Source organism: Cetorhinus maximus, chromosome 5 (genome assembly GCF_964194155.1).
Source record: "Cetorhinus maximus chromosome 5, sCetMax3.hap1.1, whole genome shotgun sequence".
NCBI lineage: Eukaryota > Metazoa > Chordata > Chondrichthyes > Lamniformes > Cetorhinidae > Cetorhinus > Cetorhinus maximus.
Window position 1 is genome coordinate 62,028,414 of NC_135883.1, and position 27,907 is coordinate 62,056,320.

Consider the following 27,907-nt stretch of genomic DNA (forward strand, 5'->3'; position numbering starts at 1 on the left):
GTAATGAGGACTGGACTTGGAAGAGGCCCTGGAAGAACCCAAACTGAGCATCAGTAATTGGGTTCTGGTTGAGTAAGTGCCTCTTGATAGCATTGTAGAGGTGTCAGCTGTGGCTCAGTTCATAGCACCCTCGCCTTTGAATCAGAGGGTTGTGGGTTCATGTCCCACTCCCGGAAAACCAAGAACTGTGATTGTACTCGAAAGAGTTGCAATCTGTGACTGTTGATAACTCGAAAGAGTTGATAGCATTGTCAGTGGCTCCTTCCATCACTTTGCTGATGATTAAGGATAGCCTGATGGGGTGGTAATTGGCCAGATTGGATTTGTCCTACTTTTTGCGGATGTGGAACACCTGGGCAATTTTTCACTTTAACAGATAGATGCCAGTGTTATAGTTGGTCTAGAAAAGCTTGGCTGGAAGCGCAACTGGAGCACAAGTCTTCAGCGCTACTTCCTTTGGTTCATGTTTGGGATGTTGTCAGGGCACATAATCCTTACAGCCCAAGTGTGCTCAGCCGTTTTTTGCAACCACTTGGAGTGAATCGAGCTGGCTGAAGACTGGCCTCTGTGATGATGGAGACCTCAGAAAGAGGCTGAGATAGATCATCTATTCAGAACTTCTGGTTGAAGATGGTTGCAAATGCTTCAACCTTGTTTTTGAACTCTTACAGGGCTCCTCCATGTTGGAGGATAGGAACGTTCATGGAGTCTCCTTCCCCTTTTAGTTGTTTAACTGCCCAACAGCATTCATGACTATATATGGCAGGATTTGAGGTCTTTCATCTGACTCATTGGTTATAGGATCTCTTTACTCTGCCAATAGTATGCTGATTTCACTGCTTAGCACGCATGTAGCCCTTTGTTGTAGCTTTGTCATGTTGGGTGGGACCTCATTTTTGGGAGGGGCTGCTGCTGCTCCTGGCCTGCTCTCCTATACTCATCAAATCAGGGTTAATCCCCTGATTTAGTAGTGATGTGTGAGTGAGAGATATAACTGAGTCATGAGGTTACAGAATACAATTCTGCCTTCTTGAAGAATGTGCTCATTTTATTGATATGTTTTTGACGTAAAGGCACTGCAATTGAATATGACTTCAGCAATTAGAACCAATCAAAGCAAGTATATCCATGGTCGTCAATTATCCCCAAAAGTAAAATTTGTTTTAGGACAGACAATAATACTACAATATGGTAGTTATGGTAGACAGTTTAAAATAGCAAAAGGAGAGTGGGGATTTTCACAGTTTAAAACAGCGAGAGGAGAGCTGGGAGTTTTACAGTTTAAAACAGTGAGAGGAGAGCCAGGATTTTTAGTTTAAAACAGCGAGAGGAGAGCTGGGAACACACGGAGAGCGGATCTGCATGAGAAGGGCAGCGGCGGCAGAGAGCCCCTTCAACCTGTTTCTACCTGTCAGAGCCAGAGTGTGTCATCACAGGAAAACAGGAAGGTGATTGATGGGTATCTCTTCCCTGTTTCTTTTGATTGGCCAAGTAGTTTAAATGAGGAGACGTTATTACAGCTGAAGAGTACAGTTAAGAAATTCACTTTTAAAATATTTAACATCCAAATTAATTAGTTAAATAGAATAGAGATGGCTGGGCAGGCAATGAGTTGCAGCTGTAGCATGTGGGAGCTGGTGAATGCCGGTGCGATCCACGGTGACCACACCTGCAGCAAGTGTTGGCTGCTTGAGGAACTTTGGCTTAGAGTTGATGAACTGGAGTCCAAGCTGAGGACACTACGACACATTAGGGAGGGGAAGAGTTACCTGGACACTGTTTCAAGAGGCAGTCACACCCCTTAGATTAATTACATCAAATTTGATCCGTGGCCAGGGACCTGAGGTATGACTGTGAGTGAGGGAGGTGTAGGGATCCAGAATTTAGCTTCGGAGGAGCCTCAGCCAGTGCCCTTGTCCAATAAGTACAAGGTTCTTGCTCCCGGTGCGGACGAGGGCACCGACTGCAAGGAGGACGAGTGAACTGACCACAGCACCATGGTACAGAGCGCCATTCAAGTGGGGGGAGAAAAGAAAAATTTAGTAGTAATAGTGGGTAGTATGGTTAGGGGAATAGATACTGCTCTCTGCAGCAAAGACAGAGCATCCCGAAGGCTGTGTTGCCTACCTGGTGCCAAGGTTAAGGACATCTCTTCTGGGCTGGAGAGGAACTTGGAGTGGGAGGGGAAGCATCCAGTTGTCGTGGTCCACGTAGGTACCAATGACATAGGTAGGACTAGGAAAGAGGTTCTGCTGAGGGACTACAAGCAGTTTGGGGCTAAGTTTAAAAAAGCAGAACCACAAAGGTAATAATCTCCGGATTACTACCTGAGCCACATGAAAATTGGCCTAGGGTAAATAAGATTAGAGAGGTAAATGCGTGGCTCAAAGATTGGTGTGGGAGAAATGGGTTCCGATTCATGGGGCACTGGCAAGGAGAGAGCTGTTCCGTTGGGACAGGCTTCATTTGAACCATGCTGGGATCAGTCTCCTAGTGAATCGTATAACTAGGGTTGTAGATAGAATTTAAACTAATTAGTGGGGAGGAGAGTCCAATTGAAGGGAAATTTAAAAGATCAAAGAAACGAGAGAGCAGAGGTGTAGAGTAGTGAAGAGGCGAACGATAATCAGAGCGTGACAGGGAGGGGCAGAAAATATAAGCAGAAGAGTGCAGCAGAAATTAGAATGAGAATGAGTAATAATGGTAAAATGTTGAAGCTTAAGGCTCTTTATCTGAAGGCACACAGCATTTGTAACAAGATAGATGAGTTGATGGCACAAATAGAAACATATGGATATGACTTGATAGCTGTTACAGAGACATGGTGGCAGGGTGACCAAGACTGCTAACTCAATATTCAAGGGCATTCGATGTTCCAGAAAATAGGCAAAAAGGGAGAGGAGGTGGGGTAGCTTTGTTAATAAAGGAAGGTATTAGTGCGGTGGTGAGTAGGGATATAGGTGTGTGATGCATCCAAATTTGCTGACAATACAAAAATAGGTGGGAGGGCATGTTGTGATGAGAAGATAAGGAATCTGCAAGGGGATGTAGACAGGTTGAGTGAGTGGGCAAAAACTTGACAGATGGAGTTTAATGTAGGAAAGTGTGAAGTCATGCACTTTGGTAGGAAAAATCAAAAGGCAGACTATTTTTTAAATGGATAGAGACTCCAAAAAGTGCAGCAAAGAGGGATCTGGGTGTTCTTGTGCATGAAACACAAATTGTTAGCATGCAGGTGCAGCAAGTAATTAAGACAAACTGAATTTTGGCCTCTATTGCTAGAGTGTTGGAGTTTAAAAATCGGGAAGTCTCGTTACAACTGTACAGGGTGTTGGTGAGACTGCAACTGGAGTGCTGTGTACAGTTTTGACCCCTGTATTTAAGAAAGGATATACTGGCATTGAAAGCAGTTCAAAAGAGATTCACTAGGCTGATCCCTGGGATGAAGGGGTTGACTTATCAAGAACGGCTAAATAGGCTAGGCCTTTATTCATTAGAGTTTAGAAGAATGAGGGGTGATCTTATTGAAGCGTACAAGATTCTGAGGGGGCTTGACAGGATAGATGTTGAGAAGATGTTTCCACTAGTGGGGAAATCTCGAACGAGGGGACATAGTTACAGAATAAGGGGGCACTCATTTAAAACTCAGATGCAAAGGAATTTCTTCTCTGAGGGTAGTGAATATCTGGAATTCTCTACCCCAGAGAGTTGCGGAGGCTAAATCACTGAAAGTATTTAAAGAGGAGGTAGATAGATTTTTGAAATATCAGGGTGTTGAGGACTATGAGCTGGCATGAAAGAGGAGTTGAGGCCTGGGCAGATCAGCCATGATCATATTGAACGGCGAGGCCGAATGGCCTACCCCTGATCCTGTTTCTTATGTTCTTTTGTATTTCTGCAATTTCCCATATAGCAAAATAGCACATTTTTTTAACATTTGTTTTCCTGAGGATCTGTTAACCTCTTATCAAATGTACAGCAAATGATACAAGAAACCTTAGAGAATATCAGGGCCAATTGTATCTTTAATTTTTTTGGCCTGCCGTCTTTCCTACTGTCAGGTATTCATAAAATTTATTCAGCAGATGTGCCCAGTAAGTTAGTGAGAATAATAAATACACGATTGAAAATTGAAGGCATATTCTGCACTAAATTCTCTATTTTGTTTAAACGATTGATTTTCATTAGCAAAGTACCTGCCATAACATTTTTTATTGTGCATAAATTCTAACTAGATTCAGCTAAATATTCAGTGGTTTCCTCCTGGCTCTGCTAAGTTATAGAACTACACAGCACGAAAAGAGACCATTTAGTCCACCGTGCCTGTTGTGGCTCTTTCATTTACTATTCATTTGCTGCCTTTTCCCCTGTAATCCTACAATTGTTTCCATTTCAAGCATGTGTACAGTTTCCTATTGGAAGTTACTGTTGAACCTGCTTGCACCATCCTGTCAGGCAGTGTGCTCCAGATCATAGTTTGCTGTGTAAAAAAAAAATTCTCATCTTCCCTCTTGTTCTTTTGCTAATTACCTGAAATCAGTGTCCTTTGGTTACTGACCCTCCTGCCAGTTGAAACGGTTTCTCTCTGTTCATGCAATCAAATGCCTTTATAATTTTGAATACCTCTATTAAATCTCCCTTAAATGTAAGTACTGCATTTTAGCACCTGTTTGCAGTAAACCAGTCAAGTGCTGAAGCATAATTAAGACCTTAACAAGACTTCCGAGCATTCTTAGAAACAGTGCACTGCCGGAATTGAAGCAGTCTTCCGGTTTTTTTGAGCAGAGTAAATTGGACCCTGGAGAGTCTTTGCTTCTGAAAGTATGATTCTGAAGCAATTGTTTGTCCTTGGTTAATAACACATGTTTAGGAGTAAGAAGCAATAAGAAATTTCATGGGCACATTTGCCCATCTATCCTCATTAATGGTGGTAAATATCCTGGCTGTTTCTGCTTGAATTTATGATCCTTCCATCTAATTGTATGATTCCTTACAAAAAATGGCACAGGAAAGAATTAGTGCCCATGCCGATTTGTAAAACTTTTAAGTATCCCTGAGCGTAGCAGCTGTATAGTGTATGAGCACAATAACCTGGACTGAAAATTCAGCCATTTTATTTATCTATCATCTTTCATTCCAGGTTGACCTTATTTGGCATTCACTTTTAGACTACTGATTTCAATTTTATCTCACTGCGATGTGTAACACCTACTAAAAGATAAGGAAGAATAATTGCAGTTGTAAACAGCGTTCTTTTTGGGTTCTGACCACATTGTTCCCTTTTTAGCAATCTAATTTGTAGTTGTTAAGAGGCTCTGTTCTATAAAAAAAGCTTTGGCAGGAGAAAGTTGTATTATTCCAAATCCATCCAGGACATATGAGTCACAACTGTCAAATTCATACTGGGATTTTGTGAATGTTTGAAGTTTTCTAATTTGACGAATATCTGTAGGATTTGCCAGTGGTGTCAGATATATTTTCAAGACCTATTTTGTTACTAGCACATGAAATATAGAAAAATGATTCCCTCAAAAAGTGTGGAACACTAAGCATTATGGCCTTGACAGTCATGTTAAACAAGACTTTTGTTCCCAAAAAGTAGCTGGGAGTCTGTTGATTTTTCCTGAGATTACATTTTATCTCTCTTTTTTAATGCCAATCCTGCAGTTCGGTGCCTATTTTTTTGCTGAGACTTCTACACTCCTATGCTATCTTGCTTTATAAATCTGCACCTCTGTCACCCCATGTCCAATGCTGTCCCACTTATCTACTTGGACTGCATTGCATCCACATTCTTCTTCTTTCCTCTGCTGTTCCAACCATGCTATCTGTGTGAGGAATAATTAGATGATCCTGTGCTACCAATGAAGACCCATGTTCGCTGGGAGCATCGGTTAGCATTAGTGTCCTGGTTCTCTGACCCGCATCCCTGACTGTGTGGCTAACTGCTCAGAATGGCAAATAGTAGAACTAACCCTGCTTTGTATTCTTGTTCAACTGCTTTTCTGTACCATGTGGGAGATGGGTCAGACACAGTTGAGTGTCCTGTCAACCACAGTGGGAGCAAACCCTTGGTTAAGGGAAAAGAAAGATATGTCAGAAGCACCATTTTTGAAGGTAGCATCACCTGAATAGATGCGGCGGAAGCAGAGGAGCTGAGGGAATGGGATGGAGTCCTTACAGGAAGCAGGGTGTGAGGAGCTGTAGTCGAGGTAACTGTGGGAGTCAGTGGGCTTGTAATGAATATTGGTACATTTTATCTTTTTATATAGTGCTTTTCATGACCACCAGACATTTCAAAGTGCGTTATAGCCAATTTTTGAAGTGTGGTCACTGTTGTAATGTAGGAAACATGGCAGCCAATTTGTGCTCAGCAAACTCCCACAAACGTCAATGCGATAACAGAATCACAGAATCTTAATAGCACAGAAGGAGGCCATTCGGCCTATCATGTCAGCACCGGCTCTCCAAATGAACAATATAACCTAGTGCCCTTTCCCCGTACCCTTGCACATTGTTTCTATTCTAATAATCATCTAACGTCCTCTTAAATGCCTCAATTGAACCTGTCTCCACCACACTTCCAGGCAGTGCATTCCAGACCCGAACCACTCGTTGTGTGAAAAAGTTTTTTCTCAAGTCGTACTTGTTTATTTTGCAAGTCACTTTAAACTTGATCCTTTTACGAGTGGGAACAGCTTCTCCCTGTGTACTCTGTCCAGCCCCCTCATGACTTTGAACATCTCTATCAAATCTCTGATAACGATCAGATAATCTGTTTTTGTGATGTCATTTGAGAGATAAACATTGGCCAGGAAACCAGGGTTAACTTCCTGGCTCCTCTTTGATATAGCGCCATAGGATTGTTTACATCCACCCAAGCAGGCAGATGGGGCCTTTGGGTCCTCCATCCAAAATACAGCACCTCCTCCAGCACAATGCTCCCTCAGTCCTCCACTGGATATTCTGTACTCAACCCCTGGAGTGGGACTTGAACCTGGAACCTTGCGATTAATGTCGAGAGTGCTATCCACTGAGCCACTCATAATGCAGTGTTTTTGATCCTGTTTACCATCAAACTACTTGTTTCAAAATGATTTTAGAATTTTTTCAGTACTTTATACAGCTGCAAACCATAACAGGGTAGCTATTCCTCATGACTAACACAGCTGAAATTCATGTATGAACATTTAACAGGGCAAAGAAGACATCATTCTTATTTACTGGATGGATAGTGCTCATCTCTGTGAAAATTCATAGAATCGAAGAATGTTATTTGGCCTATTGTGCCTCTGCCAGCTCTTTGAAAAAGAGATCCAATTAGCCCCTTTTGCCTTCTCTTTTGCCATTGTCATGTCATTGTCCTTTTTGAGAAAATATATTTAATGTACTTCAACTGCAGAATATCGAGAAAATACTTGATTTGTGGAGTAGGTTAGTTATAAGATTATTAAAATATTAAATTATTATTATAAACAAAAACAGAATTACCTGGAAAAACTCAGCAGGTCTGGCAGCATCGGCGGAGAAGAAATCAGTTAACGTTTCGAGCCTTCATGGCCCTTCGGCAGAACTTCTGCCGAAGGGCCATGAAGGCTCGAAACGTTAACTGATTTCTTCTCCGCCGATGCTGCCAGACCTGCTGAGTTTTTCCAGGTAATTCTGTGTTTGTTTTGGATTTCCAGCATCCGCAGTAGCTTTTAGCTTTTTGTTTTTAAATTATTATTATTATCATTTTTAAGATTACTGCAGTATGAGGAATCTGAGGCTGGGTACTTGCTCGAGCTGTTCCTGCTCTGTTGCTGGTAACTTTGTCAAAAGTGCAGCAGAAACCCTGTTTATCATGTGTAAATAAAGATTCTGCTGCATTTCCAGGATGATTCTGGTAGCGAACTGGAACCAGCTCTGAGGAAATGTCTTTTTGTTTCCAGTTTTCTCTCCTCCCCTGAAGCTGGTGAGTGCTGCTGAGGTACAATTCCACAGAGCCAGCAGTTCTTCGATACCTCTGCCTAGTAGTCATTCTTCATGTGTGACCTTAGAGAGTTAGATTGAAAATGTAGTTATGCATTGATATGAACATGGTCAACCTGATTTGCTCCTGGAGAAGTGGCAGTAAGGTAGAACTATGGTTGATGTTTGCTTTTTCATCTAGGGCACCAAAGCCAATTATAGCACCCCAATTCTTGCCCAAATTGAGATCAGCGACCACAGTTACCATAGGCTGCCTCAATAGAACAGGTGTCTATTGGTCTTTGTGACATAGGAATGCACTGAAAAGTGGGCTTAATAAATGTGGTCATGGGCCGAACCAAAATCAAATTTAACAATATTAATGAAAGTGTTCAATCTAAGTTCTAATTATTTACTCTATATTTTGAGAGAGTTTATTTGCCTAGCCACTTTCTGAAGATTTTGATTCAAAGTTTGAAAGAAAAGGTGGCAGTTTATCGTAATATAGCATGTTAGCATAGAAATGCGTGGTGCTGTGGATTTGTGGTCTGTGAATTTAGATGTACCAAATGGGGAAGTACTGACTCCACCAGGCACTGGAGAATAGCTGGGACAGAGACACAATATATCCCTCCAGGGAGAGAAAATCAAGAGAGCAACTCGACAGTTGTCTGACACATGTACATGTGCACACATACACATGCACACACACACTCGCGCATGTGCACAGACATGCATCCAAAGACTCGCACACATGCAGGCACATGCACACAATTGCACACGCACACAGATGCATGCGCACACACAACTGATACTTTAATTCTGGCAGAAGACTGTCAGAACCCACAGGCAAGTAACATGTACTCAATGGCACTGAGATTCTGCTGTGTCTGGGATTTTCTGATTCGCCTTGTTACAGTGGAACTACCTCTGGCATCTTAGAACGCAAATGGGGGCAACAAGTGGCACCGTTAGAAAGGAGTGCTTGTGCTGGAAATACCTGCTTCCTACGCTTATTCGGGACCTAGTATAATATTGGATGCCAGTTCATTAATTCATAACTTCCAGCCCGCACATGAGCATGACTGAATCTTGGGTGGCATGGAGTGCTAAAGAATTGACATTAAAAAAAAAATTCTTAATGTCCCCTCTTACCCAGGGGCCAAAGAAGACATCGCTGTGGTTTGAAAGCCATTTGAAAGGCATTTGGTTTTCCAGTTGCATGAGGCAGGCTGTGGTTCCCCCATGGTGGCAGCAGCTTCCAGCTACACCATGAAAATTTGGTGCCAACCTACTAGCCTTGCAGGCTGAGCACTGGAGAGCATTAACTGGTGCAGTGTCAATGTAACCACTGAGATCATGGCCCATGGGTTTTTTGTGGTTAACTGTTTCAGTACGAGAACAGCGTATGGCCCAGCGGGGACATATAATAGATGAAAAACTAATTTAAAAGGATGAGGGAAGATATAAGTTGATTGTCTATAGATTTGTTATGAGGAAGAATGTGCCAGCGTAGGAAAAATTACAGGATCATAATTTTTCATTTTTTGCCTGGTGCTTTATAAACAGAAGCCTTTGATGTGTTCCATAGATTGTTTCATCTATAATATTTCACATTACGTGCTTGCAAAGTATCAATTTGAGAAAATAAGTTCAATATTTGCTTCTTGGAGAACAAAAACCCAAAAGTCCTTCAGGGATAAATTTGAAATAACTGAACAAGGAGAGTTATGAACTGTTAGTTTCTTGCATTCATGGAATTTTTTCAGCTTTGCAGTACAATTGTTGACTTATATTGATGTATCCAATTTGTACATCAGATGCAGTATCTTATTGAAAAATCAGTGCATAAAATATTTCTGCCTGTTGCACCCTATTTATTGTTATAAAGTTTGCTCTAATCATTCTTTTTCTTTCCAGCTGTTCCTCGTACTAGTGCCACCCAGTGCAGCTCTGTTCCTGAGCCCAGATATGGCCGAAGAATAGGTTCAGAGTTTTCTGCAGGTTCTGTTGTTCGTTTTGAATGCAACCCTGGATATCATCTCCAAGGCTCAAAGGCTATTCGATGTCAGGCTGTGCCTAATGGGTTGGCACAGTGGAATGATACAATACCAAGCTGTGTAGGTAAGTGCAGAAGGAATTGTCCTGTTTTATGATTTTGGGAATTTGCAAGTGTTCAAACTTATGAGCATTTTTCAGCAGAATGGTAATATGTGTAAATCTATTGACCGCATTGCTGTCTCCAGCTTTTCACTGTGCTGCTCCAAAGCAACCAGCCCTCTTTAGCTTCCTGATCATTTGCTGAAAGGCCTGGTTTATAGAAATAGGTTCACAGAAGATCCAAATAGTTTACACCCTTTAACATCATTAAACCTATTTATTTAACATAGCTCAGTCAATAATACTTTTTTTTTACAAACTGTTACTTTGGTCCCTGGCACAGAATCCCTAAAAAGCTGATGTCTGGCCCACATTTTGCCCCACTCCTGACCTATGGAATTTCAGGGCCTGTTTAATGAAGGAAACATCATAGCTAATTTCATTGGTAGACAGTGGGAGAAAAAACAAAGATATACAGGTGGCAAGAAAGAAAAGTTGAAAGAAGTGAGGGAAAGCTTGGTCAAAAAATGAGTTTTAAAGTGGCCGAGAGAAGTGGAGCAGTGATTGAGAGTTAGGGAGGAAGTTTCAAAGAGCGGAGCCACGGTAGCTAAAGATTATGCACCAGTGATGGGACAAAGGAACAGGAGGATGGACAAAAGCTGAGATTTGTACAGCAGGTAGTGGAGGTGAGGCTGGGGTCAGCTTTTTGAGTTAGGGCCTGGTGAGGTCAGGAACATGAAGACAATAATTTGAAATTGAGCACATTGTGGGGTTAAGGAGCCATTGTAGGTCAGCAAGGATGGAGATGTCGGTTGAGCAGGATGTAGTATCGAGTAGCATAGGAACAGCTAAGGCTTAAACAAGTTTGAATCTATACAAGGTGAAGTATGTGAGTCTGGCAAGGAGGCCATTGAAGAAATTAAGACTGATGGTGACAGGAACATTGGTGGGAATACAGCAGTAGAAAGGCTGAGGAGGAAGATGTTGCCAAGGCAGATGTAAATGGCCATGTTAATGAATAATGTGGAATTCCCATTTTAACTCTGGGTCCAACATGATGTCAGGATTTTGCCTGATATTCTTCAGCTTGAGCATGTGGCTGGGAAGGAAATGGTGCTGATGGCAATGAAGAGGTTTATGTAGGACTTGTGTCACACAAGTTGACTTGCCAACCAATCAGCACCCTTTCCTCCTGTCGTGTAAATAGTTCTGATTGTTTGAAATTTGGCATTCTTGCGTTTGTCCTGATGAGTGCAGGACCAAAAGCTTTGGCAATGTGTCTCTCTTTTCAGCAACATGAAAGGGGTAAAAGAGAGTGAAGGTTTCCTAAAATGTTTACGGGAGATCTTTCTTAATCAGTATACTTCTAACCCAACAGGGAAAGCAGCAATGCTGAATTTAGTTCCGTAGAATGAAGCATGTCAAGTGGAGTGTGTTTCAGTGAGAACAGTGAGGGTATAATGATGATCATATTATAGTTAGTTTTAAAGTAGCTATGGGGCAGAATTTTACATTCGGCGTGTGCCCGACATGCCAGAACGTAAAATGACGCGCAATGACGTTGGGCGTGCGTCCTGACACCATCGTGACCTTACGCAATATTTCATTCGGCAGGCGAGCGCGGAGTCAGCTGCGCGCCCACCGATAATTGAAAGGCCTATTAGGTCCATTAAGGACCTAATTAATCTGAATTTTACGCTGCCCGTCCAACCTTACAGTTGGCGGGCAGGCGAAAAGACCAAGTGGCCTTTACATTTTTTAGCAAACCTCATCCACGAGCGGATGAAGTTTCCTAAAGCTATTAAAAATTAAATAAAAACTTTCTTTTGAAATTAAAAACATGTCCCATCTCATGTGACACAGTCACATGAGGAGACATGTTTCATTGAATTTTTATCGTATTTAATTTTTTCAATAAGTGCTTCAAGCTCTCTGAGGCAGCTCCGTGCCTCAGGGAGATAGAAGCGTTCTTTCGCACGCATGCACAAACTGCATGCGAGGCCCAGCCCTCCCTCCTGCCCCCCGCCTGCACAGATAGCACTCAGCGCTACCACTCGCAATCCACGCAGGGCAGGCCTTAATTGGCCCGCCCGCGTGAAATCGCAGTGTGGAGCCGATCATGGTCGGCTCTGTGATCGCTCCCGCCAAGCCCGCCCGACGACTGAAAAATCCTGGCTATGGAAAGGGACAAAGATCAACAATGAATATACCCAATGGGAAGAGAGCCAATTTCCGTGATTTGAGAAAATATTGTACAGGTGGACTGGAAATAGAATAGCCAGGAAAACAGAAAATGAGTGATGGAAGCAGGCCTCCAAGGTCGCGATAGCGGGAAGACAGTGCCGTAGTGGTAATGTCATTGGGCTAGTAATCCAGAGTCCCATGCTAATCCACTGGAAGCTTAGGTGCTGGTAGAATTTAAATTCAATTAATAAATCTGGAATATAAAGCTAGACCGTGACAACTATCACAGTTGTAAAAACACATCTCTTTCACTAATGTCCTTTAGGGAAGGAAACCTGCTGTCCTTACCTGCGTTGGCCTCCATGTGACTCCAGATCCACAGCCATGTGGTTGGCTTTTTAACTGCCTCTGAAATGGCCTTGCAAGCTACTCAGCCCAAGGGCAATTAGGGATGGGCAACAAATCAAAAACAGAATTACCTGGAAAAACTGGTATAAAAACAAAAAACTACTGCGGATGCTAGAAATCAAACTACTGCGGATGCTGGGCAACAAATGCTGGCTTTTCCAGTTACACCCACAACCCATGAAAGAATAATAAAAAGATAGTTCAAGTACAAACCAAGCATAAGGGGAAAGATAAGGCACACAAAGCTAAAGACTCAGCATAACAAAGGAAATAGTAAAATAAACAGTAAAAGGAGATTTATGACAAATGTCAAATACAGAATACAGTCGAAAACTGGGCAGAATGGTGTGAGAAAGTGATAAAGGATATAAGAAGGGAGATGAAAGGTTACAAGAAAAGGTATGAATTACATAAAGAGGGGACCCCAAAAAATCTCACTCAAACATATAAGTGGTAAGATGATAGTGGGGTTGATTAGGGACAAAAAGGGAAACTTTCTCTTGTAGGCCAAACATATGATTGAGGTACTGACTGGGAATTTTGCATCTGGCCTCATAAAAGGACAGAATGAAGTTAATGTTGCAGTAGAGGTGAAAGAGAGCAGAGATATTGAATAGGATAAAAAAACAATGCAGGTGTTAACTAAGCCTGGTATCGCTCAAACGTTAACATGTTACTTGGTACAGAGGGGATACGTCTTAGGTTGTTGAGGGAACCTTGGATGGAGATAGCAGAAACCCTGACTATAATCCATTAACCCTCCTTGGACAGGGGAGAGCTGTCCGAAGGCTGGAAGATTACAAATGTAACAGCCCTATTCAAGTAAGGAGCGATAAATAAACCTATAGTCTAGTCAGTCTAACAGTGGTGCTGGGAAAACTACTAGAGACTGTTGCCTTGAACAAAATGAATTCTATGTGAACGATCATGGGTTAGTGAGGGACATCCAGCATGCTTTTGTTAAAGGGAAATCATGTCTGATGAGCCTGATTGAGTCCATTAATGAAATAACAGAGGATTGATGAAGATAGTATTGTAGATGTTTTATATATATATATATATATATATAATATATATATGAACTTCCAAAATGTATTTGATCAAGTACCACATAACAGACTTATTCATAGATTAGAAGCACACAAGATTAAAGGGACAATGGTAACTTTGGCTAAGGATTAGGAGGCAGAAATTCATGATGAACAGAGAGAGGTATCCTGTGGGGTTCCATTGGGATTGGAATCGGGATCTTTGGCCTGAATTTTTGCACAGGCGGAGAGGCCCCCCTCCGCCTTTGCAAAAATGGCTGCCGAAGCCCGGATTCGGAAGTTCCGCTCTGAACCCATCCCCTAGCATTTTTGCAGGCTGGGGGGAATGGGGGTGAGTTTTAAGTACATCCATGGTTCATGTAGGCAGTTGCACATGTTAAAGTCCAGCTGCCTTCAGGCTGATATGATTTTGGCTATTGGGATGTCTCAGGCATGGCTTGTGTTCTTTTGACCTGGTAGTGGAAAGCCTAAAATTAATGAAGAATTTAGAGAGGTAGGGTACCCTTTTGGATATGGCCATGGGACACCTTTGGAAGAAATAAGGTGCCTTTTTGGAGAAGTAAGATGCCCTTTGGGATTTTTAAAATTAGACATGAATGTGTGTAAAAGTGGATACATTCATTGGAGCTGTCAACTTATTGGAGCTATGAAATGGGATTGCAAAGCTGTCAAGGGATTTAAATTGCCAGCTCTTTAAATATTTGAAAATATTAAAACTCAGTGCTTACTGTTTCTCTGCCTGTTAACAGAAAGCTGAGGGCTAACATTATGGGATTTGTGCTGCATGACTGATTTCACAATCTTTCATTATCACAGTGGGGTGCCTGTCAGTTCACGGTTTGATTGACAGCTCCAAGTGGCTACCATGTCTTTGAAGTGAGACTATGAATAAAAATTCTTGTTGTTACAAGGAATTAAGTATTTGAAGGACGTTAAATGTAATGAATGGGATTTTATCAATGAGAGTGTGTTTTTAAATTAGTGAATTAATCAATGGACACTTAAGAACTTTATTTAATCTCAGCATGGGTCCTGACGTCTGCCCATGGAGAATACTGGGTGAGTTGGTATGGAGGCTGTAAGGGTAAAAGATGGTGGATGGGGAAAGCCATTTTAATTCATTGTGTGCTGATCCTATAAACAGACCAATACATTGAGGTACACGGGTAGTGTGGGCCCACATTCCCACAGACAGCTCTTTCAAAGAGCTGGCATAGGTATGGTGATTTGAATGACCTCTTCTATGCTGTTAGATTCTATGACACATTTTACATCCTTTCTTTCTTTGTCCTTGATCTATCTTCTCCTTTCCGTTTGTTCACATTTATACTGCAAGGTTGTCATTTCCTCCTTGGACTCATACCTTTTTATCCTTCCTCCTCTCCCTTTTGTCTGTGTTTATTGTATGCCTGTCTCTTTCTCTCTCTTTTCTATCCCCCATTCTTGTTTTGTTGTTCAGCATGTACCTTTTTTTATGTCAGAGGCCTTCCTTCCTTCGTTTTCGTAGTGCCTTTCTGTCTGATTCTTTCTTTCTCATCCCACTACTCTCACTGTTCTGTGTTTGTGCTAACTCTTATACCTCTTCATATTTCCTTGTCCTTCTGTTTTGTGCCGTTACTCTTGTAGAAGTTTAAAAGGAAGAAACAAATTGCATTTATAGAGCATTATTTGCAACCTCAGGGCAGCCTAAAGTACACTTTGAAATGGAATCATTGTTGTAATGTAAGGAAATGCAGCAGCCAATTGTGTACAGGTCCGTCCTATTAATAGCAGTGACAAATGATCAAATAATCTGTTTTAGTGATGTTGGTTGAAGTGACTTCTTTGAATAGTGCCATGAAATCCTTTACATCGACTGAAGAGGGCAGAAGAAGTCTCAATTTAACATCTCGTTACCACTGTCGATGTAGCACTTCCTCATGCAGCACTGAATCGATCAAGTATCAGACTAGAATATCTTTTTAAGATTCCAGAGTGGGGCTCGAACACACAAATTTCTGGGTTAGAGTCCATAGTGCTAACATTGAGCAAAGACTGAAACCCAAAGGTGTAACTCTTTTTGGATAACTCGGATACTGGTACAGTTTACAGTGGGAACTGGACACAGTTTGCACTTAAAGGCTATTCAGTGGAGAAAGTTGATAAAAAGATGCAGTATCTGGGGCTACTTGAAAATCAGTACAGATAGGATCAGCACAAGTTGTAGCAGGGTAATTAAGACATCTACCTGTTCATGTGGGCATTGGCACCTTTGAGAGATGCATTGTCAATTTTGGTGTTAGGCTTTTGGAGCTGTCATTTTTCAGAGATTTGACATTTCAAAAAATATTGATTGTTTTGGCTTTTGACAAGAATGATTTTTTATTGTTGTATGTCACAGTGACATCTGTGTCTTATTAAAGTCATGATACAAGCACGCAACCATCGTAGCTTACAAGACCCTCTGGAAAGCTCCTCAGCCTATTATGCCCAGGAACATCTATTCTCCAACCAATTTTATTTCTCTATTTCCCAAGTTTTCACTCTACTTTGCTATTAAACCATGGCTGATAACATAAATGAAACTACGGCAAATGAATTACATCTGCACGTTCTAATCCAATTATTCCCCAGCTTCTAACCTTCCTTCATGTAAACACAACACTTGTTCCCAACTGCCCACATACAATGCAACAGGAGATCAACTAGCATTATTACAATTGCATGTGTTTCATAATACAGTAGAGATTCTAGATTCCATGGGTAAAATATGTTTAAAATTGTAATATACAACATTATAGCAATAAACTAGATGGTGCAGTTAGATAATTGAGTCACTGATTATGCTTAATATTTCTTATTTTGATGGTAGTTGATTAAAACTAAGATAAAAGGCCGTATGTTGCTGCAGTAGGGCATCTGTTATAGCTAAACTTGCCCCTGCACCCTTTAGCTCCCAAAAATGTTGCCCACTTAAGATGTTGAAAGTGTGAGTTGAAAATGGGACAGAGAGGAAAACTAGGCATCTGGGACTTAAGTGAACAGGGCAACCAATGGTATGTCCTTAACCAATGAGATATAAGGATCAGGAAATAAATAGTGGAAGGACAGAGACAGAGGGTAAATTAAGGGGGCTGAATTCGATATCAAATCAGGTACAGAAAGTGGAATAAAGAGAGGGATATGTTAGATTAAAGAGAGAAAAGAGTTAATGAGGAAAAATAAGAAAAAAATAGTCAAAATTTGACATTTTTAAAATCTCCCTAAAAATTCAAATCTGAAAGAATGAGGCTGCACACTTATATTATTTAATTTTCAGTGTCAAAGAGGTTGTTTAGCAGTAATAAACAATTATCACATTGTTAAAAGGATACTTGCACATGTAATTACTAACTCTAAATACCTGTGGTGAGTTTAGTTCATATATACCACATGAATACAGGAACGTCACAGCACTCTATACATGTCATTGGTGAGGCAGTCAAAGAAGGGAATTTTGCAAAGCTAATGATGGTTCAGCACAAGTCAGACAGCAACTTCTGTTTGTTGGCATTTAACTGCATTTCTGCTCCTTGCCTGAAGCTGTTATATCACTTAAGTCTAAATAATGGTGAGTGCCTTTCGTTTCATCGTCATTTTGATGGCAAATTCTGGCCCATTGTTTATGCTGCAACAGATGTGATCTGATGTGTGCGGAAAAGAAAACTGAACACTTAGTGTGTGGCACCCATTTTATTTAGCCACCCATACTGAAATTTGGCACAGGTCGACAAGCTCAAGGAGTAGATGTTAGAGGAGGTTGGAGAAGGGAACAAGTCTTGCTGCGGAAGATTTAAAGAGGTGATTGATATTACTGATGTGGTCATCCAGAGCTGTATCTGTTGAGCTTGCGCAGAGCACATACCACTGTGAGCTGATAATGGAGGAAGTTGGGAACACCTCGATATGATCACACCTCAACCTTCTAAATTTAAGAAAGTACAAACCACAGCAATGTAACTTGTATTCATAATGTAACCCTTTTAGTTTGGTATCATTCTAGCGAATCTGTGCTGTAACCCTTGCCAGGCCATTATATTTTCTTCAGGTGTAGAGCCCAAAACTGATCATGTACTCCAAACAGGGACCAAGGCTGTGCACAACCGAAGCACAAATTCCTCCATTTTGTATTCCAGCTGAAATGAGAAAGAGGCCAAAATTCCATTGGCCTTTTTGAATATTTTTTTTTAAGCTGTACAGTATTTTTCAGTGATTTATGTACAAGGACATCTAAATTGCATTGCCTTTCGATAATTCCTAATGTCCATGCAGAAAGTATTCTAATTTGTCTTTCTCAAAACTAAATTGGATATTTCTGATTTTCCACGGTATGTTTCAATTTTTTTCTGGTTATAAAAAAATAATATCAATGTATGCTTAACTCAGATAATTGTTGATGGTAGAATTGCAGGAATTAGGAACTGTTGTCATGCTGAATGTTATTCAAGAAAAAGTTTTGGATGCCGCGTGCGCAAAAGATGAATACATGAATAGGATTCAGGCAAACCCTGAATAAGAAAGATAAGAAAATAAAGATGCGCCAGAACTGGAAATTGAAACAAAATTGGAAAAAACGGCAGATGCATGGAAACTCAGTCAGCATCTGTAAAGGGAAAAGACAGGATATGACATGATCATCTGTCTTGATTTTTATATATTGGCTGATCCTCTCTGATCTTCCAGCACATTCTGCTTATTTTTTTTCTTTTTTATTCGTTCATGGGTTGTGAGTGTCGCTGACAAGGCTAGCATTTATTGCTCTATCTCTAATTCCTCTTGAGAAGTTATTTTTCCCCCTCCAAGGAATGACAGATGTGAAACAGATTCTGAATAAAACCAGGACAAGAACTGACATGCATGACCAAATATTATACAGAATACAATGACCCCTGTGCCATAGAGCCACGAGAACATCGTTTGTGCAATGCAGTGAGTTAGAAATCAATAGAATTAAAATGACTTTGAGTTTTGCTGAATATTGATGGAAGGTTGGCTGGACAATCCTTGTGCTTTTTAACCAGTAACTGATTTGAGATTGTTTCAGTTTTACCAAGCCTGGATGGGTAAATTTTACCTGGTCACTTCCTTTTCTAATTCTATACTTTCATAGGTTCTCGCTTAGAAGAGAGTTTGGAAGCAATTTTCCTCCATCTTCTTGAGTCACTATTGGTGCGGTAGAGCACATTTGTCATCCCCCAGACTGTAGTGAGGCTGAACCCAGGCCTGATCTGCATTTAATGGGTGATGCCCCCTTGAATGAAGTAGACATACAATTTTTTTATTGGCCCCACTGCGCCATACTCAAATGAAAATTGATGCAAGAAGCACTAATAGGCATTTTAATTGTGGGATCACCAACAAGGAGACATCAGAAAAGATAATCTTCAGCCAAACTCTCCTCCCAATGACGGACAAAGGGCTACTCCAAAATCCCCTTTGCAAGGCTAGGTGCCGCAGTAGTTCCGGTTCTGGTGTAAATGCCCTCTGGGATTGTATATTTTTACAGACCATAGGTTTTGGGGGCATGGCCGCAGTGGGCCATATGTGTGAATGGATGTCTTTCTCCACCGTAATTTGGCAGTTCACTGCTCACATTTTCAAGCTCAGCTATTTAAAATGCAAGCAGCAACACTTTGATTCATCAGCAGTCAAATGTAATGGCATCATCTTCAGAGCTCTTCTTCTCTTTTAGTACCTTGTCGTGGAAATCTGACAGACCGTAGAGGCACCATCCTCTCGCCAGGCTACCCAGAGCCGTATGGTAACAGCTTGAATTGTGTATGGAAAATCACGGTAACCGAGGGAGCAGGAATTCAGGCAAGTCATTTAAACACAGACAGAACATGCTATGCCTTAAGTTCACAGGACCCTCTTGACTTGTCAGCTGCCAAATATCTGAAACTAATTTGACACTTCTTTCAGATAGCCGGGTGGTATCATTTCTTTGTTCTTATTAGCTTTATATCTGTTGATTTTATTTTAATTAGAGAAGTAAACTGAAAGAAGGGAATTTGGATCTGAATTACAAAAGTAACACTTTGTAGAATTGCTTGGCTGGGAGTGTGATTGTTGAGCAATGGTTTTTTATTCGTCAAATGTAAGTGGTGTGGTGACAACACAGCTGTACTGGTCAATATTACAGTAACAGTAAGATTAGCCAATCATGGTGTAAAATATGTCTCTAAACTTTGGGCAGTCTGGAACCAAACAGATTTAATGCTGACAAAGTTCCACGAAATGCCACAGTTGGTTTCATTTGCAACACAAGAGTATTTATAGTTTTTGCCCTTATATGTAGTTTGTGTGTCAGATTTAAATGCAGTGAGCTGATGAAGCTGTGCGGAACTCTGAATTTTACTGCAATTAAATCCTGATTCTGTTGAATAGATTCAAGTGATAACCTTTGCCACAGAGCATAACTGGGACTCCTTGGAAATATATGATGGTGGAGATGCAACTGCGCCAAGACTTGGGAGCTTCTCAGGTTAGAAATTAATACCATATATCTTGTGTTCCTTTCTTATAAATCAAAAGAAATAGCAATTGTTTAATGTTTTTCATCCTTTCTATAAATAAAATGGAACAGAAACATTTTATACAGCCTTGCCGAAAATCTTTTCCAGAAACCTAGATCTATTTAGTTGCCCACTTAACCCTCACAATGTGAATGGAGCCTCAAAAAATTACCTTTATTACTTTTGTCAGAATAGCCAAATGAAGAAAGTAGCAGTGGCCTAAACTGGGTTCTGCAGCCTGTAGGAGCACTCCTGCTCCTTTCTAGTCCATACAAATGAAGAACTCACTTTTGGGCTCTTCTTCGGCTAGATTGACATCTGATGCTGGCTGGAGCGTACACACCCCATGCTCTGCTCAGCTCAGTCCAAAAATAGCAATCAGGGTCCTACATATGTCATACAACTCCAGTTTCCATTTTGAATGTTCCTACCACCTGACTTAACAGGCCAATTTAGCCACCCAGCAGTAGACATGGGGGAACATTGCCATGGCCACAGTAATGGCAGGGGCACTCGTTCATTGCCCACCATTTTTGGGGTGTTACCATCCTCTTTCTGCCAATAGAGGCCTAAAAACTCCCAGAACTCCAACTTTGCACCACTTTGTTGTATTATACCCCACTTTTGCTTAACTAATTGCTAAGGCAGTGATCATTTAGAAGTATTTAGAATGGACAAACTTCATTTATCCAAAACCCCGGATGACATCAGCTTTTAATTTTATATTTTCTGATCAGAAATATATTCGTTTTACCTCTTGTCACAGGGTGGGAAGGGGAGGTTGCAGTCAGGGAGAATAGAAGGTTAGGTAATAGGAGGAAGTGGTGCTTCCAATGTAAAGTGTGTCCACCTCAACTTATACACAATAAAGTTCATAAGTACAGACAGTATTCATCCACCTCTGGTGTGAAGCTAACATACCAGGATAGGGAGCATGATCCTCTAAAGTCACCAACAGTGAAATGGAGGACAACGATGCAATGTTTTCCCTATCTGCTCCTCAGCCTCGTAAAATAAAACAGCATCTGCTGTTCTGTTGCTAGCATTGGTAACTTGGCTGCTGAAAAGAGATAAGGAATATGATCAGTCGAGTAACTTGCAACAATTGTGAACTATGAATACAGCTTTTATGAAAGGAACCAAATTTGGATGTAATTCTTTGTTATATAGCTGGATTGAAAGAAGATTTTTTTTTCTTTGCAGGTACCACAGTTCCTGCCTTGTTGAACAGCACCTCCAATCAGCTCTACCTGCACTTTCATTCTGACATCAGTGTGGCAGCAGCTGGCTATCACTTGGAATACAAAAGTAAGTAAAGCATAGCATTTATGCTGACAGATACCAACAGTAGGACTGAGTGTGCAACAAGTCCAGTGTTTGGTTATGTGATTTATAATGTCATTGTCACCTGTTTTAAAACAGTTGAATTTTAATTATGTACGTATTGTGGTACATTTTGACTCCTCATACTACAATACTGAACACTTCTTATTTTGCAACACGTCTTTGAATTTGTTTTCATATTGCACATTTGTGCACATCCTTGCACTGTTGCCAGAGCTTTTCATAGACTTGGCAACACAACTGGGTGAGTTCTAAATCAGCGCCACGAGGACCACAGTTTGAATCCAACACTGATTCCTGAAAGACCTCTCTGCCAGATTGTCAAATCACAACAAGATTTGAATTTGGGTAACCTCAACACAGCTCCTAACAAGAATGAACTTATGGTCAAAAATTGGGTACAAATTGACATGAAATCGTCAATGTTCACAGTCTTAATATCGATGAGTGATGCGGGAAATGGAAATTCAAACATACCCTTCTGAAGTAAGGAGTAAGCAGTAATTTGGGCAGTACTGGTCTAATCACTGACTTCAGATTTGGGCCCCATGCTGGGGTGCAGCCAGAAAATCAGGGGAGGTGGTGGCATAGTGGTATTGTCAGTGGGCTGGTATTCCACAGACCCTGGGGAATTCTCTGAGGACCTAGGTTAAAATCCCACCATGGTAGGGATGGGATTGGTGAGAATGGCGGATTGATAGATTGATAAGATTGAATTGATTTCAATTAAAAATCTGAAATAAAAAGTTTGATGATGACCATGAAACCGTTGACAATTGTCATAAAAACCCATCCGGTTCAGGAAGGAAACCTGCCGTCATTACCTGGCCTGGCCTACATGTGGCTCCATGTAGTTGACTCTTAAAATGCCCTCTGAACAAAGGCAATTAGGAATGGGCAATAAATGCTGGCCTAGCCAGTGACGCCCACATCCCATGAACGAATTTTAAAAAATCTTCCTTATAGCTGCTCTCCCCACCCCAAGGTGTAGGCCATTAATCTGTTCTACAGCACTGACATCAGTAAACCTGACACACACAAAAAATGGAAAGCAAAGAGCTGTCCAGTAATTTTAGTTAATTCTGGTGAAATGTGACAAAGTATTGCTATCTAAAAATGAACAACTTCCTTGAGTACAATCAGCATATTTTGTCTGATTGCATCTTGCCATTGAGTTTTGCAGCTATTAAATGAGCTGACATTGAAGCAAGTTATTCATAGCAACTTAAGTTCCCAGTGGAGCCCATTAGTGCACAATTTAGTTTGGTTTCATTGGAATAAATTTGTTATAATGACAGCAAATAAGTATGTAATAATGGCTGAAAAGCTTGGTGTCATTATTCTCCTATTAAATACTGCATGAAACTCATATTTTTTCAATAGCAATTATAGGTTTAAATAATAAGTGAGGTTGTGTTATATTGATCCTGCAATTGTGTGTTTATTCTCTGTGGCTGTCTTCGTTGACTGCTGAATATTTGAAATGTGTTGTCCATTATATTGGAGGTGAGAGTAGTTTAAGCAATATTTTAAAAACCACAAGTATTTGACAGTGTGACGTGTACTTTACCTTAAAGCTGCAGGGTAGTTGATGTAATCAATACCGAGTCATATTGAAGTTGCTATGTGTGAATAACTGGTGTGAGGTGTGTATTTTCTTGTGTGCTTTAGACTTTTAGTCGAAGTTTGAACCTTGCACAAGATAATACCCCATTCTCTTTTGAAGAATCAAGATTACAAAGGGAATTGTTAATTTTTCAGTATGTTGAACATTTGACGAGTGAGAAGTAAAAGTGTAACAGACTTGTGAAAGCTTTAAGAGAATTTTCTTGTTTCTATTCATTTACGGCATGTTGGTGTCGCTGGCTAGGCCAGCATTTATTGTGCATCCCTAACTGTCCTTGAGAAGGTGGTGGTAAGCTGCCTTCTTGAACCGCTGCAGTTGCTGTGGTGTAGGTACCCCCATAGTCCTGTAAGGGAGGGAGTTCCAGAATTTGGACCCAGTGACAGTGAAGGAACGGCGATATATTTCCAAGTCAGGATGGTGAGTGGCTTGGAGGGGAACCTCCAGGTGGTGGCGTTCCCATCCATCTGCTGTCCTTGTCCTTTTAGGTTGTAGCGGTCATGGGTTTGGAAGGTGCTCCCTAAGGAGCCTTGGTGAGTTTATGCAGTGCGTCTTGTAGATGGTACAGACTGCTGCCACTGTGCGTTGGTGATGAAGGGAGTGAATGTTTGTGGATGTGGTACCAATCAAGCAGGCTGCTTTGTCCTGGATGTTGTCAAGCTTCTTGAGAGTTGTGGGAGCTGCACTCATCCAGGCAAGTGGAGAGTATTCCATCACACTCCTGACTTGTGCCTTGTAGATGGTGGACAGGCTTTGAGGAGTCAGGAGGCGAATTACTCATCACAGGATTCCTAGCCTCTGACCTGCTGTTGTATTCACTATTTATATGGCTAAGTTCAGTTCGGTTTCTGGGCAACGGTAACCCACAGGATGTTGATAATGGGGGAATACAGCGATGGTAATGCCATTGAACATCAAGGGGCGATGGTTGGATTCTCTCTTGTTGGAGATGGTCATTGCTTGGCACTTGTGTGGCATGAATGTTACTTGCCACTTGTCAGCCCAAGCCTGGATATTGTTCAGGTCTTGCTGCATTTGTACATGGACTGCTTCAGTATCTGAGGAGTTGTGAATCATCAGCGACCATCCCCACTTCTGACCTTATGATGGAAGGAAGGTCATTGATGAAGCAGCTGATGATGGTTTGGTCTAGGACACTACCCAGAGGAACTCCTGTAGTGATGTCCTGAAATTGAGATGATTGACCTTAAACAACCACAAAACCCTCTTCCCTTGTGCTAGGTATGACTCCAACTAGCAGAGATTTTCCCCCCTGACTCCCATTGACTCCAGTTCTTCTCGGGCTCCTTGATGCCACACTCGGTCAAATGCTGCCTTTATGTCAAGGGCATTCACTCTCTCCTCACCTTTTGGAGTTCAGCTCTTTGTTTCACTTTTGAGCCAAGGCTGTAATGAGGTCAGAAGCTGTGAACCTTGTGGAACCCAAGCTGGGTGTCAATGAGCAGGTTATTGCTAAGCAAATGCTGCTTGATAGCACTGTTGATGAACCCCTTCCATCACTTTACTGATGATGGAGAGTGGTCTGATGGGGGCAGTAATTGGCTGTGTTGGATTTGTCCTGCTTTTTGTGTGCAGGACATACCTGGGCAATTTTCCCCATACCTAGGCAAATTCCTGTCTTGTAACTGTACTGGAACAGTTTGGCTAGAGGCGTGGCAAGTTCTGGAGCACAAGTCTTCAATGCTATTGCCAGAATATTGTCAGGGCCTGGAGCATGAATCATAGAATCAGACATGCAGTCAAGTTCTCTCAATTCATAGCGGCCTTCATTTTGCACTAGCTAGCAAGTTAGTGACTGGACACTCTGCCGGTAACCATCACATGCCTGCTTACAGGTTTAAACAATTACTTAATGACTCCCATGCCGATTCTTGCGGCTTTCTCATCATCTTTTCATCAACAGCGTTGCTTACCTATTTGAAACCACACGCTGCATGTGGTTAGCCTGACTTGGCGATATGGTGTCTTAATGTTTTATCGGCATTTTATTGCTGCAATTTTTGTTATTGTTTAAATATACATATTTTGCATTGCACAACTTTTATTTTCAAATCAGGGTTCAATAGCACCTTGGTTACAAATTTTGGGCAGGACTTTGCTTCTGGGGTCAGGAACCCAATGTTGCGAGAAGTTACAAGCGCCAAACCCCACAATATATGGGAAGTAGTCACCCAACACACTTTTCGAAAGAATGACCAATTAATCGCCAGAGGGAGCGCTCACTATCCAATTAGGGACAGCAGCTGGGCTCAGAATGCTGTGAAGCAAATAGCGAGGCCCTCAAGCATGGAGAGAAGCAAACTGCTGATAGAAGTAGCGGAGAGAGAGAGAGAGAGGGGAATCCATGAGATGGAGGCATCCATGCAGTACTTTTAAAATTTTTACGAAATAGGTTTCCCACAGCTGCCAGACCGTCACTGTGGAGGGAGAAGTGGCCACAGCTGTGGCGATCTTTCATCAGCGGCAGCATGCAGCGGGGGTGTTTCAAATGTCCCTGGAGCACTGTTGGCCCTACCCTCCCTGGTCTGCCGCCGGGCGGCTGCCTCCTCTCACAGGCCATGTTTCAGCCACGGTGGGGGTTTGCAAAACAAGTAGAACATTTCAGGCCTCTTCATTACTTTAACAAGCTGCCTGCTACTTCCAATGGGATACCATTTCTCTCCAGACCTGGCCTCTTTGCTCAGAGGCGGGACTGTGCAAGTAAACCAGCAACCTAACCAGGAGTGGGAAATTCAGAGTCTGCTCTCTCCAGTCCCACCCCCATGGGGCTTTGAAAATCAGGTCTCTATTTCACTTGTAGAAACCATAATGGCCAAAATATCTAGGGATATCAATTGAAAAATATGATACTTGGAAGAAGGAAACAAGCTCTTGGGAGAAAGGCAAGCGCCAACCGTGCTTCACATGTCCTGTATGCATCCAGCTTTACCTCAGGATCTACATTTACTATCGTATGCAATATTGCTTGGCCACATAGCTATGGCATCTCTTGTAAACTGGCTTGTAGATAACTGGCTCCAAAGAGCTGGCTGTTTTGACTGGTGTGTATTAACTTTTTATGCCACTGGATCTTTCTAAGGCACTTGGCTCCAGGCATTATTAGAGCCTTCATCCAAACATGGAACAAAGAGCTGAATTCCAAGATTTTTAAAATTCGTTCATGAGATGTGGTCGTTGCTGGCTAGGCCAGCATTAATTACCCATCCCTAATTACCCTTGAGAAGATAGTGGTGAGCTGCCTTCTTGAACCAATGCAGTTCCTGTGGTGTAGGTACAACCACTGTGCTGTTAGTGAGGGAGTTCCAGGATTTTGACCCAGCGACACTGAAGGAGCAGCGATATAGTTCCAAGTTAGGATGGTGTGTGGCTTGAGAAGGGGAATTTGCAGGTGGTGGTGTTAAAATGCATGTGCTGCCCTTGTCCTTCTCGGTGTTAGAGGTCACAGGTTTGGAAGGTGCTGGAGGGGAATTTCCATGTGGTGGTGAGAATGGCTGCCTTTGACACCAAGGCAGCATTTGACCAAGTGTGACATAAAAAAGGCTTGGCAAAATTGAAGTAAAACTGAATCGGGATTAAAAACTCTCCACTGGTTGGAATCATGCCTAGCACAAAGGAAGCTGGCTGTGGTTGTTGGAGGCCAATAATCTCCCCCAAGACATCGCTGCAGGATTTCCTCAGTGTCCTATGCCCAACTATCTTCAGTTTCTTCATCAAATGACCTTCTCTCCATCATAAGATGGGAATTGGGGATGTTTGCTTATGATTGCATGATGTTAGTCCCATTTGTAACTCCTCAGATACTGAAGCAGTCCATGCCCAAATGCAGCAAGATCCAAACAACATTCAGGTTTGGGCTGATAAGTGGCAAGTAACATCCGTACTTCTCAAGTGTCAGGCGATAACCATCTGCAAGAAGAAAGAATCTAACCATCTTCGCTCCACATTACCATTGCTGTACATACGAACATACAAAATAGGAAAAGAAGTAGGCCATTTGGCCCCTTGAGCCTACTATGGTATTCAATAAGATCATGGCTGATCTGTTTGTGTTTCAAGTTCCACATTCCGTTCTACCCCTGATAACATTTGATTCCCTTGCCAAACAAGAATCTCTCTACCTCTGCCTTAAAAATATTCGGTGACCCCACTTCCACTGCCTTCTAAGGCAGTGAATTCCAAAGTCGCACAACCCCCTGAGAGAAAAAAATTCTTCTCATCCCTGTCCTATAAGGGCGACCTCTAATTTTAAAACAGTGCCCCCTACTTCTGGACTCACCCACTTGAGGAAACATCCTTTCCACGTCCACCTTGTCAAGACCATTCAGGACCTTATTTACTTCAATCAAGTGACTCCTCACTTTTCTAAACTCCAGTGGAAACAAGCCCAGCCTGTCCAACCTATCTTTATACCCCTAACCACTCATTCCAGGTATCAGTCTAGTAAACCTTCTGTGAACCGCCTCCAACGCATTTACATCCTTACTTAAATAAGGAGACCAAAACGGTAAACAGTATTCGAAATGCTGTCTCACCAATGCCTTATATAACTGATGCATATCATTCTTACTGTTATGTTCAATTCCTCTCGTAATAAAGGATAGAATTCCATTAGCCTTTTTGATTGCATGTTGTACCTGCATACTAACTTTTTGTGACTCATGCACGAGAACACCTAGATCTCTCTGCACCTCAGA

At 41.7% G+C, this 27,907-nt stretch overlaps 1 protein-coding gene across 1 annotated transcript in view; it reads left to right on the forward strand.

Annotated features, from left to right (window-relative positions):
• Window positions 1-27,907, forward strand: part of LOC144680673 (CUB and sushi domain-containing protein 1-like) — a 2,611,816-nt gene that overhangs the window by 2,207,726 nt on the left and 376,183 nt on the right. Inside the window, exons 34-37 of the mRNA XM_078541910.1 lie at window positions 9,871-10,074; window positions 19,402-19,526; window positions 20,097-20,193; window positions 21,428-21,532. Of these exons, the coding sequence (XP_078398036.1) occupies window positions 9,871-10,074; window positions 19,402-19,526; window positions 20,097-20,193; window positions 21,428-21,532 (531 nt within the window). The remainder of the gene's footprint in view (window positions 1-9,870; window positions 10,075-19,401; window positions 19,527-20,096; window positions 20,194-21,427; window positions 21,533-27,907) is intronic.